The sequence below is a fragment of the Mastacembelus armatus genome, chromosome 22 (genome assembly GCF_900324485.2).
Source record: "Mastacembelus armatus chromosome 22, fMasArm1.2, whole genome shotgun sequence".
Lineage (NCBI taxonomy): Eukaryota > Metazoa > Chordata > Actinopteri > Synbranchiformes > Mastacembelidae > Mastacembelus > Mastacembelus armatus.
This window is the reverse complement of record NC_046654.1, coordinates 20,403,735-20,417,187: the sequence shown is the minus strand read 5'-3', so window position 1 is coordinate 20,417,187 and position 13,453 is coordinate 20,403,735. Positions and strand designations below refer to the sequence as shown.

Below are 13,453 nucleotides of genomic sequence, written 5' to 3'. Positions count from 1 at the left end.
ATTGGGTCAAATGGACTTTGTTTCCATGACCAAACTAAAATGAATGAAAAACACTATAGCATCACTAATTCCATCCATTATCTATACCCACCTATTCCCAACTAGGGTCACAGGGATCTGCTGGAGCCTATACCAGCTATCTTTGGGTGAAAGGCAGGGGTACATCACAGGGCCACATAGAGACAAACAACCTCACACACTCACACTCACTCCTATGGGCAATTTAGAGTCACCAATCAACCTGACATACATGTTTTTGGATTGTTGGAGGAAACGAGTACCTGGAGAAAACCCACGTAAGCACCAGAAGAACATGCAAACTCCACACAGAAAGGCCCCTGCTGGCTTTTGAACAAGGAACCTTCTTACTGTGATGCAACAGTGCTAACCACCAATCCACCATGCTGCAAACACTATAGCATGCTTTGGAAAATGGTTGGCAGAAAACTGGCACTATTATGGTGATCAATTTTGGAAATGATTTTTAAATGTCAGTGTCACAATGCATTTACTCATATTCAATGCCAGGTATCACCTTTTGGAGGTTCTGGGCAGTGCTTTGACATTGTAACGGAGTTCTGTCTCATCACAGATGAAAAAGGGCAGAAGAGAAATATGTAGAAACATACATCTGAATACAAAAAAGTAAAAGTGGATTTTGACAAAAACCACTTTGCATAATAAGAGTTTATTTACAAATACACACCTTTGGTAACATTTTACTTTAAAGTCCTGTTGTCACTCAATTATGGGATCACTTGAAAAGTACAGCACACAGTACACGATGTGTTAAATGGATTAGAGTAACATTCTGGGAAATATAGCTTTGTTTTCCTTTTTAGAGCAAAGTATGAAGAAGGATATTAATCCAACATCTTTGTGTTATGTACAGAAATAGAATGAGGAAATAGTGGCAAACAGCTACTCTGTCACCACAGAACATTTATGTCTAACAACACATCTAAAGTTGACGTAAGTAACATATCTCCTATTATAGAATATAACTCTTTCTCAGCACAGTGACATAGTCTTCTGCCATGTTCACATAGTATCCTTCAGGCCATTATTACTGTAGCCAAGGTCAAAAAATGCTGATGTTACACAAGAGAAACACAACAAATACTTAATGGAAGGTTATTCAAATGTAATAGTACAATGCTAACAATGGGAGTAACCATGATGGAATAATGTCCGAACACAATTTCGTTAATGTCGTTATTATTATTGTTAAAGTGATGTTGCCCAGTTTGATCCCACCTCACCCCAACCGGTCAAGGCAGATGGCCGCCCAAACTGAGCCCGGTTCTGCTGGAGGTTTTTTCTTCCGTTAAAGGGAGTTTTTCCTCTCCACTGTCGCCAAGTGCTTGCTCATAAGGGATTTACTGGTTTTTTTGTTTTTGTAAAGTGCCTTAAGATGATTTGTATTGTGATCTGGCACTATACAAATAAAATTGAATTGAATTGAATTGAATTTGAGACCAAAACTAAAATCTGAACAGAAAATTCCCCCAGCCATTATGCTAACAGACTAACCACATTCTGACTTCAGCTCAGTTCTGCACACACAAGGAGTCATGGCACACACAATAGGAACACAATTGCACTTTGCGTTTGTGCGGCAGCATACTTTGTTAAAAGAGTGTTTTGAAGGGTTCTGGCTCTTTACGTGTTTACACTCTAAGAACATTTAACTGAAGTTCTATGCAATATCTTTCAATTAAAGATCTGTTTCTTTTACAGTCCAGTTTCAGCTCACTTACCTAGTAAATTGTTGTTTTACTTAGTATAAATATATCTGAGTTATTACCAACATAATCCACTTACAACTGAAAGGTACTTGATGGATAACAATGGAAGTTTTTCTTAGTATTTCATTTGTAGTTACACTGTATTTACCTACTTGTTACAGATGGTAGTTATCCATCACATACTGTAAGTTTCCCTTTATTTACCAAGTAAATTCTTAGTAATTAGGGGACTGTAAAAAGAAGCGTTATCAATAGTTTATTCACTACAAATCAACTAACTGTGTATAACAAATTATTGGGATGACTACACAGGACCCTAATACTGTTCTGTGAGTGCGCAATCCCGTCTGATCTTAAAAGCTAAGCAGGACTGGGCCTGGTTAGAACTTGGAAGGGAAACCCTTGTGGTAGACCAGGGGCCCTTAGACTTGTGCCAAATGAATTTTGTGGATTAACTGATCCGCTGTGGTGACACTTAACAAGAGCAGCCAAGAGAGAGAGAGAAAAAAAGACAGGACTCTAAAGTAAAGTGCATGTACGTGTTAACATTGCTGAACATTCCGTGAAATTCCTGAGTTTAACCTCCAATGCTGCATGTGAAAAGCAGGGAAGCTGACAGGAAGGAGGAGTCAGGATGAAAGAAAGACAAGGAGAGAGAAAGCTGCCAGTGCTTCTGTTTTACACCAGTCCAAAAATAGCTTTTGAACAGTATTGCTGATAAGACAACATTTGTGTTATCCATGTAAAAAAGAAAAAAAAAAACCAAGATATAGACGAGTGTGTCATAGACCAAACTGTTTGCCAACAGATTCTAAGGACAGTCCTGTCTTCTCTGTTCCTCTGTTGTGCATTTCTCAGTCATCTCCTGACAGAAATCCACCGTTACAGTGGGGCTACATATTTCCTCAAGTGATCCAAGCACCAGTAGACACTCTGAGTTCTCCTGCCTCAGATGTGACACTTCTACGCTACATTGCCTATCCTCCAGCCCCCCCTGACTTACACTTACATTAGGTAAACATACAGCCTCACTATGCTGTGGCAGATGTGATCCAGGCTTGGGTGAGCCCTTGTCAGAAGAAGGTGATGATGGGTCAGATGTGAGGTCGATGCTGGCAGAGACAGGAGGTGACTGGCTGTCCTGCACCTTCTGACATACTTGATGGGAGAGGAAGGAGAGGTTCTGCCACAGTTCAGACATGCAAACCTTCAGCTGGTTGCGTTCACTCAGCAGCTTCTCCTTCTCGCACACCTGAGTTCATAACACATCATCAGGTCAGTATGGTGGAAATACTGTACAATTTTACAAGTATACATAAACTTAACCATAGAAATACACGTACACCCTGTACTGTATGTACAAATACACTGCCTTTGGTCACTGTGCTAATATAGAGAAATCCCTATTATAAATGTATCTCATTTATAAAACTGTGTAGGATCCTTATTGAAAGTGTATGTGCACACAAAAGGGCGTACACCAAAAAATATTCAGATTTCGAAAACCGTGTGCATGCCAACCTGTAAGCAATGATCCTTTATAAATCACAGATTATATTGAACTGTGCACACATAAATCAGCTTCATATCCTGACCCATACACGGCCATTTTTAACCACAAATAGTCAATGCAAAGCATTTTATACATGCTGATCTGTGTATTAACGAATCTGGCAAGCAGATTATTTTGTTATTAGGGACTGTGGTAACGTGAGAAAAGAAATGTCTTTTCACACTGAGATATAGAAACCTCTTTAGGAAGTAGAGGCCTGAAAAATGATGTTGTTTGGTGGCCACAGCTAATAAAAAGAAGCAGTGTGAGTGGCAATATTATTCTGCTGCTGTCAACTGTGTCAGTGAGACAGAGCATACAGAGCCAGAACTTAAAAAAATTGTCTTTTCAAAAGGTACAGTACATCTTTCTACTCTTTTAAAAACAATTTGAAGATGAAAGTATGCCTGTTTTGTTAAAAGCATCATTACAATTAGGACTGATAACAAGGTTATAGAGTGTGATAATTAATGGCTTATCAGACTTTGACATTTCATGATATATACACAATATTTTAAAAAGTTATTTACACCGAGCTCTGCAATTATGTAATAGTAGCATACTTAATTCTAGCCTGTATTTTATACAGTCAGGCCATCTCGTCCTCCTGCACTCCTGGAGTGATGGTGAGACAGTGCTGATTAAATATATAGAACCAACTTTGATTAATGAGTTCAATTGGATTTTAAAGAAAGTTTTTATAAAACAATTATCACTTAATATAAGTGTAAATAACTTCTTGATTTGATCTTCATGCTAACATTGATCTAATATATGATATGGAGTGAACTGAGTGAAACGTTTGTGAGGTATCAATACATTAATTGTCCCTTTTACAATTAATTTCTACAATCTGACTTCAGTTCATCACCTCACCTTGCCAATTACCCTTGTCTCCAGAATGTGCATATGCATAGAGTTTACTTAAGAGGGGTACACATCACCATCAACACAGCCTTTCCAAGCATTACCAAGTAGTTTTAAGTAAACGATAACCATGTCAGCTATTGTTATGTTTTCTCTAGATTAATTACCTTCATCTAGAAACATGATGACATTGTGACAAATGTCAGCAATAAATGCTCTTGTCACAGAAAAATTGTGTATACAACTATAATAAGTGCAGTAGGTGATACAGTTGATAAATATGTCATTATCAGTTGGAAACCTATGCCTACTGCACTTTGTTTCACTTTTCACTTCAACACAATGATGGGGAACTGTTTGAGAAGCAATTGCAGTTAAACAATGGGATTGAGAGATACATTTTTCCAATATGGCCACCAGAGGTTGTACTGCATCATAACCATACAAAAACCAAAAGTAGGTTACTCTTCAACACACTGAAACTTTAAGACCTGTTACAATACTTTGATGTTTTATCTGTTTACTAGTAGGTTGCTGTTGTGCTTTGATTTGAATGATGTGTGTGAGTGTGTCTTATATGATCACACCAGTTTGCGGATCTCGCTCTCCAGGTTCTGGATGCAGTCCAACTTTCTCTTCCGACAGCGCTGTGCAGCAATGCGGTTTTTACTGCGGCGTCGGATGTCATGAATAAACTCCAGCTGCTCTGAAGTTAACTTGTGCAACTTGATGAGGACCTGGAAGTCATTGCGTGGCAGGTTGGTGATCTGGTCCACAGGAAAGGGCAACTTTACCTAAAAGGACAACAGGATTTTATTTCATTTTTCTGATCTGTTAATCAATATGAATGTCTAATTATTTCACCAAAGCTGCATAATTAGATTATGTTCCAAATATATGACAAATGAGAACATTCAATTTGCTGACAAAGTCCAGGAGATGTTTTGGGAAGCTCCAATTAATAAGTGGAACCCTTATTAATTAATTTGAATATATGTTTTGATTCACAGCTGACAATGTGTAATTATAGAATAAAATATGCATTAAAATTGATCATTCAACATTTCCAAGCTACAAAATGGATAGCAATGTTTTATACAATCCACTAGGTGACAGTAGCTGCTCATTGATCTATAAGTACAAAGCAATTGCAGGATAAGCTTTGTATGTGTAGGTCTGCTTTCATTTTCTCTCTGGTTTGCTTGAATCCTATGCTACAGCTGTTGGCATAAACCAACATTATTTTCTATTTGTTTTCTATTGTCAATTGATTTTGATTGGTGATGTTAATTAAAGTATTGATGAAAGAAGAACTTGTGTTGACTTTCTCTCTGTGCTCCCATTGCCCTCAGAAGCTCATGCTGTTTTCTTCTGCTGCTATATTACAATGACATCATTCTCTTCCCTAGCAACAGAGGAAAGGGATAAAGAGCCGTATGTGTTTGTGTGCGTCTGTGTGTGGGTGTGTGCGCATGTGAAGACCAGTTGCCGGTTCCCCACAATGTAAATCACCAATTTAGGGTTAGGTTAGCTTACAGGTAATGTTAGGGTATACCTCTTAGAAGCAAATGCAAGTCAACATAAAGTCCCCACAAGGAATGCAAAACAAATGTGTGTCTGTTTACATGTTGCCTGTCCTTTATTCCACACACATCTATATTTAACTCTATGACTCTCAGCATAATATGGTTGGATTGACAAAGTGAGCCTTGGAAAGTTATAAATACTCATCAGTTGCTCTTTCTCTCCATTTGTTTCTCCATTTAGTTTCCATTTGCGTTGACCAGTGGGATTATATGCAGAAAATATAATGTTAAATATCCACGCTAATGGGCTTAGTGGTTAGGCCTGTTGCCTCATAGCAAGAAGGTTCCTTGTTCGAAAGCCAGCAGGGGCCTTTCTGTGTGGAGTTTGCATGTTCTCCCGGTGCTTGATTGGGTTTTCTCCAGGTAATCCGGTTTCCTTCAACAGTCCAAAAACATGTATGTCAGGTTAATTGGTGACTCTAAATTGCCCATAGGAGTGAGTGTGAGTGTTTGAGGTTGTTTGAGGTTGTGGTGACCTGTCCAGGGTGTACCCCTGCCTTTCACCCAAAGAGAGCTGGGATAGGCTCCAGCATATCCCTGTGACTCTAATTAGGAATAAGCAGGTATAGATAATGAATGGATGGATCCACGCTAATAATGGCAGGAATTTTATTATGGATGAACATATAGTTCAACCAAACTAGACATATCTTTTAACACACAGGTTAAAATTGTTACGTTTTGTATATAAATGATATTTATATTTATTTATGTTTTGTCATATTTGAATCCAATGATGCAGACAAAGACTTTATTTAACAAATAAATCAAAACTCAAGTCAGGTATATACAAAGGATAATTCTGGGAACACGAGACACAGGAGTTGGACTAGGAAACAGACGAGGGCAGAGGAAACACATGGAAACACAGCAGGAACGAGGACACTCACAGGGGCTAGGAGAGGCAGGAGAACTGGAACAAGGAGACACAGAGAAAAAGAGGATAAAGAGCCTGGACACCAGAAGGGAGTGTGGTCACTTACAAGGAGACTGAAACAGAAGACGCACATGGAAACAGGATCAGCAGACACCAAACACAGGATCCAGGATGAAGCCAAGGAGGTTGAACAGAGTAACACATAGTGATGGCGAAATGATATCAAGTCTTCGGAACTTGTGTCACTCTTCCTGAAGCAAAGTGATTCGAAACGTGTCGGAGCAACAAAGCTAGAGTTACCGAAGACTAACTAGGGAACCACAGGAAATAACTACAAAATAAAAGTCCAAAACAGGAGCTGAATCATGACAAAAATGACAAAAAAAGATAAAGAGAAATGTTTGAAACAAAGATTTATGAGCACCATGGATCATCTTGGTAAACATGATCCTTTCCAAAAGTGATGTTGAAAGTGCTATCACTATTATGTTTGTGTACAGCGCACTAATGATATTATATCCCATTTCTAACTAATTGCAGTCTTTAAACTACTGTGGGGTAATCGCATACAGAGTCCAGCTTTGTGCTTAACACAGACACCCAAAATGCTTAACTGTTCCAAGCACAGATACTTCTACTAACTTTGTCTGTGCATATTTGAAATGTAGTAAATGTTTACTCATATTAGTACTAAGTTTAGTAGTTCTTAAGTAATGAAGGAAAAGCAAAATTGTAAAATGAAAAGTGGGTTGGCCTAATTGGAATGGGTAGAGCTAGGGTCAGGACTAGCAGATGGTAGAGGGGACATGAACAGGACACCTGCCTACTGTGCACCCTAGGGTATCTCTGTGACCACTCTGGGTGACACAATTGGGTCACAGCATAGAAGTGGGACAGCCCATACACCCATTTATACACATATGCGCACACTCACAAACACATAGAGGTAATACTCTATATAGTATATATAATGCACACACTGAACACTAAGAGACAGTATTAAAACAAGATTCTATTCTACAAAACTGCGCATTTCTCCCAATGTGCTTACTTTAACAGCTTCAAAATGCGTTAGACGGTAAAAACCTTGGAGTTATTTTTGACCAGGACATGTCCTTTAACTCACACATAAAACAAATCTCTAGAACTGCATTCTTTCACCTGCGCAACATTTCCAAAATTAGGAACATCCTGTCTCAAAATGATGCAGAAAAACTAGTCCATGCATTTGTTACCTCAAGGCTAGATTACTGTAACTCATTACTATCTGGATGTCCCAATATCTCCATAAAAAGCCTCCAATTAATCCAGAATGCCGCAGCCAGAGTCCTGACAGGAACTAGCAAGAGACATCATATTTCTCCTATATTGGCTTCTCTTCATTGGCTCCCTGTAAAATACAGAATATAATTTAAAATCCTTCTTCTCACATACAAATCCCTTCATGGTCAAGCTCCTTCATACCTTAAAGACCTCATTATCCCAATAGACCACTTCGCTCTCAGAGTGCAGGTCTACTTGTGGTTCCCAGAGGTTCCAAAAGCAGAATGGGAGGCAGAGCCTTTAGTTATCAAGCTCCTCTCCTGTGGAACCAGCTCCCAGTCTGGGTTCAGGAGGCAGACACTCTCTATACTTTTAAGGCTAGACTTAAAACCTTCCTCTTTGACAAAGCATATAGTTAGGGCTGGCTTCAGGCAACCCTGAACCATCCCTTAGTTATGCTGCTATAGGCCTAGACTGCCCGAGGACCATCGGTGCACTGAGCTCCCCTACCCTAACCCCCCATATTCCATATTCCACCATTGAATGTTACTAACCTTGTGCTCTCTCTCTCCCCTAGTTTGTGCTCTCTCCCTCTCTCTCTGTTCTGCAGGTGTCCCTGGTTCTGGAGCTGTATATCGCTGATGTGCAGTTACTGGTCCCACCAACCTGCAGTGTCTATTTGTTGTCTATTGTTGCTGTTCTTTTCTCTCTGCTCTATCCACTCACCCCAACCGGTCGAGGCAGATGGCCGCCCAAACTGAGCCCGGTTCTGCTGGAGGTTTTTTCTTCCGTTAAAGGGAGTTTTTCCTCTCCACTGTCGCCAAGTGCTTGCTCATAAGGGAATTGTTGGGTTTTTAGTTTTAGTTTTTGTAAAGTGCCTTGAGATGATTTGTATTGTGATCTGGCGCTATACAAATAAAATTGAATTGAAAATTGAAATTCAACCACTTTGAAAGACATTTTTCACATGTGATGCACAGCCACATCTCCACCATATTCATGACCATGCTGTAACATTACGTAGCTAATTAAAAAGGAACATTTGCTAAACATTAATATGGACTTAAAGTTATCCTGCTTGAAATAATTTGCAAAATACAGATTAAATACAGATACATTGTCGTGATAAATTAGCTTAAATTCATTGTTTCTTATTTGTTTTAATTTTATTGTGTTGCAGGTCCTAGGAAGAAATGCTTTGGAAATGTATGTGTTTCACTTTTAACTAGAAAGACAGCAGTTTTTTAAACATTATAGGCTAAAACATGCGTGGATGTTTGCAAGAACATGAACATGCAAGAACAGGACCATTTCCATGTTTACATCAGGACATATGTAAATTTAAATCTCTCAATGCACTAAAAATACACTTAGCCTGCCTTCACAGCCAAACTACTGATCAGCAACCAAATTTGGACGTAACAAGTTTTGTTGTCTATCATGTGGGTTTGCTGAGTCTTAGTTATGCTGCTATAGGCCTAGACTGCCCGAGGACCATCTGTACCGTCTGCAGGTGTCCCTGGTCCTGGAGCTGTATATCGCTGATGTGCAGTTACTGGTCCCACCAACTTGCAGTGTCTATTTGTTGTTTATTGTTGCTGTTCTTTTCTCTCTGCTCTATCCACTCACCCCAACCGGTCGAGGCAGATGGCCGCCCAAACTGAGCCTGGTTCTGCTGGAGGTTTTTTCTTCCGTTAAAGGGAGTTTTTCCTCTCCACTGTCGCCAAGTGCTGCTCATAAGGGATTTGTTGGGTTTTTGTTTTTTGTAAAGTGCCTTGAGATGATTGTATTGTGATTTGGCGCTATACAAATAAAAATGAATTCAATTGAATTGAACTGAATTCATGAAATCAAGTAACATGTAGGCATGCTACTCACTGCAGGCTGTGTTTCTTGTTTTCCTAGATGAGGGTCATTGTCTCTGTGGGAGAAAAATGACAATGACAATCTGAAACACATTAAGATTTGTTTAGATGGCTCAAAAGCACTCTCCAAACAAACTGCAGCTTTGCATTACAATACCAAGATCCTGAATTTAACAACCGTGTAACCTTACAGATCTCACTGAGCTCCCAGAGAAGCCAACCATCAAAATCATCCCTATGATTGAGTTTCAGCCAAACACTGCTCATGTAGTGACACAAGCAGCCAGGCAGAAATCCTTTCCACCTCCTCAATTGATCAAAGTCTTCTGTGGCCAAAAGTATTTGCAGTTCCCAAGTTTTCTGTTGATGTTGAGTATAGACTTCGTTTGTTTTATCTCTGAGATGGAATCTATCTCAAAATGACAAAAGAACTGAAACACGATATCCTAGAGAAACTAGTTGAAACCATGTTTGGAATTAATGCATAACCAAAAAAGAAAGATTTTTGCAAAAGCCTTAGTAGAAACGTTGTAAAAATAGTACAATGGTGATAAACGGGATGGTACACTACAAAGGCTGACCCTCCCAAAAAAGACATCAAGAAGCCAAGAAAAGGGGAAATCAACTTCCCACCTGAATATCAACAGGGGCTGGATGATTACTGTTTTGTTTGTGTTGTGGGTTCTTGAATAAATACACCTTGGGGTACTTGAAGAGAATAATCTTTATCCAAGACTCGCATGTATTTTACACATATGCCATGAACCGTGCATTCCCACTCCTCTCTACGTTCTCCAAATCCATCTGTGCATGAGCCATCCATATATCTCACAGTGAAGTAGTTTAACTGAGAAATCCAATCATATTGCTCATATCATTACAATTACAACATGGAATTAGCTCGTTAGGTTTTTGTCAAAGAAATGAGACAACGCCAAATGAAGCCCTTGTCAAGTAAGAAATGGATGTGACATTTGCTCTTCCAAGAAAACAAGTTGTCCAAGACAAGCCTGACATCAGCCAGTAAATCAATGGCCCTCTCTCTATACAAAAGGCCAGGTTTGTTTGACTGTTCTGAGTGTTTACAAAACATGAATTTATAGCATTGTGTGTTCTAAGTGTAGCATCTTCAGTTGAGGATTTTTGTTCTGACTACTTTGTATTTTAAAAGATGACTCACACACTGCACACAGTGTTCCCAATAGCCTTAGCATATTTGGCAATGTGCAGTGAAAAGGGCACAGGGACATCTTTTAAAATCAGATAGTAAAGAAGAAACAAGCTGTCTATATAAAGTATTTGATCATTTATGTTGCTCTGAATAATTATGTTAAGCCTCCAGAATTTCATTAGACACCTATGTGGACCACAAATGCACAAACAAGAAAATATAACATGTAGCTAAAAATGGGTAAATATGATCATTTTGAAGTGATTAACACTATGTGGGCACAAATAGTGTAGTGTTGAGGGTCACATATTTTGATAATTTGACCATGGGCGTATACGTAATTTGCCATGTTATGTTTTAGGTTTGTGCTGGACAGTATTATTCCTCGCCAGCAGGTGGAGTTACGTTTGCTAGGTTTGAAAACTTTGTGTTGTCGTAGTTAACCCTCTGGGGTCTGAGGGGGTTTTTGGGGCCTGGACAAATTTTGACATGTCCTGACATTTGTGCTTTTTTTCAGTGTTTTTTAAACATATTAATGTCTAAAGTCTAATAACACTGTAATCAGCACAAAATTGGCTACAATAATATGTGAGCAGCAAGTTTATACATTATTGTGTTTTTGAGAAAACATGGTTAGTATGCATGGTTAGTGAAAAACTACAATTTTTTACTCACTGAAATAAGACCATAAAACACAAACAGAACATTGGTTCACAAGACTTTGGAGACCTGCATGTTGTAGGCTAAAGTGTTTACTTCAGAGTACTGTGAATGTCATCTTGTTCACACATTCACAGTAAACAATACACTGATTTAAATTTTCTAAGACACTTTTTGTCCAGAAAGGCCATATGCAAGAGGGTGTGTCTGAGGATGAATAGTCATGTGATTTACCTGAGAACACAAAAGACACACTGAACGACCAGACAAAGACGCACATAATGAGCCTTTCAGTCAATGTAGATGGGACGGATTAGTGCAGCACAATACAAAACAATGAGGAGCCAAACGATCCTCATTTGAGTTAAAATTTTACTCTGAGGACAAGCTAAACTATTTGTCTCTGTGTGGAATACAAGAAGTGCTTCATCACGTGCGTAACGCGCCATCATCCAAACGCGCCAAAAAAGTGAGTAAATTCTATGATGAAGTTTGATATTTTGTGTCATTTCTCGGGGGTGTGCACATATTTACCTGGTTCACCTGAGATTTGGACAGTGTACAAGGCGGGACCGCATTACCTGCATTACCTTACGTTCATACGGATTAAATAAAAAGTGATGATTTGTTTTTGACTTGAATTGTTTCACTCAAAAGAAAACATTTCAAGCTTTCTAGCCATATAATTCTGGTTGTTTTATTTACGCGTCTGTGAAGAGAAATGGCAGAGACAGAAAAGGCAGAGAGCGCACCCTGTCGGCTTTCTTTATCTAAAAAAAGCACGTTTTGTTGTTATTATGATGGTATACCACTAAAACTAGACCCTTTACAGATTTGAATGATATACTTCGTTTATCTGTACGATCAGAATTGACGGAGTAATTTAAGTTTTTTTCGGCCTTATCAGGAAAAGATGCGTCAAAAGACGCCGGCGCGTGCGTCGACCCCAGAGGGTTAACAGGAGGGGCTTAGGTTGGTAAAAACAGGAAGTAGAAAGCACATGTTCAGTATGATTGATAAGAGTTCAGAATTGCTACAACTGAATCCAGCTCAATCCTTTGTTGTTGCTCATGGAAAGCATTGCCTGTGAGTATTTTTAACTCACCTTTACTGTTATTGAGATGCTGGATGTTAGTTACATAAGTTTAAGAGATGTTTGTTACTTTACACATGTTATGTACCTTTTGGATTGTTAATTTATGTTTATATGGGAGAACTATAGTCTTCATACATTTTATGTTCAAGTGTCTGAGACAGGAAATGTTTTTATTTCTTTCAGTTTTACTCCATACGCATGTGAAGGATAATGTCTAAATAAAGGGACAATACACCTGTCACTTGTCGTGGAGTTATCTGTCTGCATAATCGCACCCAGGTGTAACAATAAGGGCAGAACAAGGTTTGTTATTAGTTCAACAGGATGGTGGGGAAAAATCTCCAGGAGGTCCTCGGTGATGCATTTGACTGGTTCTCTCCGAGTCTGACGGTCCTGTATAGGAGAAAGAAAGGCCTCAGTGGCCAGAGTTTGGCTGAACCTTTCTGTCAGACAAGTGTGGTATGATTTGTCTGCATCAGTCTACTCCCTCTCTTCCATGTGTCATTGTTCCTCTCCTTTCCTGTTGCATTTAAATTCCTTCCTCCACTCTACTTTGCTCTCTGTTCTTCTTTCATCTCTCCTCTTCTATACTCTACCCTTGTGTTGTATCTTCTTGTCCTTTCCAGTACTTTTGCAGTAAAATTACAAAATTTGTGGAGAAATTGTGGAAAACATTTGATAAATACCTGAAAATATTGTTAGTTATGTCCACTATCCAGCACGGTGGATGAGTGGTTAGCATTGCTGCCTCACAGTGAGAAGGTCCTG

General features: G+C 39.0%; 1 protein-coding gene across 3 annotated transcripts in view; it reads right to left on the bottom strand.

Annotated features, from left to right (window-relative positions):
• Positions 1 to 1,388: 1,388 nt before the first annotated feature.
• bach2a (BTB and CNC homology 1, basic leucine zipper transcription factor 2a) overlaps positions 1,389 to 13,453 on the bottom strand; it is a 78,300-nt gene continuing 66,235 nt past the window's right edge. For all 3 annotated transcript variants that reach the window (XM_026301577.1, XM_026301592.1, XM_026301585.1), the window contains 2 exons: positions 4,755 to 4,961; positions 1,389 to 3,000 (listed from right to left, as the gene is read on the bottom strand). In XM_026301577.1, the coding sequence (XP_026157362.1) occupies positions 2,560 to 3,000; positions 4,755 to 4,961 (648 nt within the window). In that variant the 3' untranslated portion in view covers positions 1,389 to 2,559. The remainder of the gene's footprint in view (positions 3,001 to 4,754; positions 4,962 to 13,453) is intronic.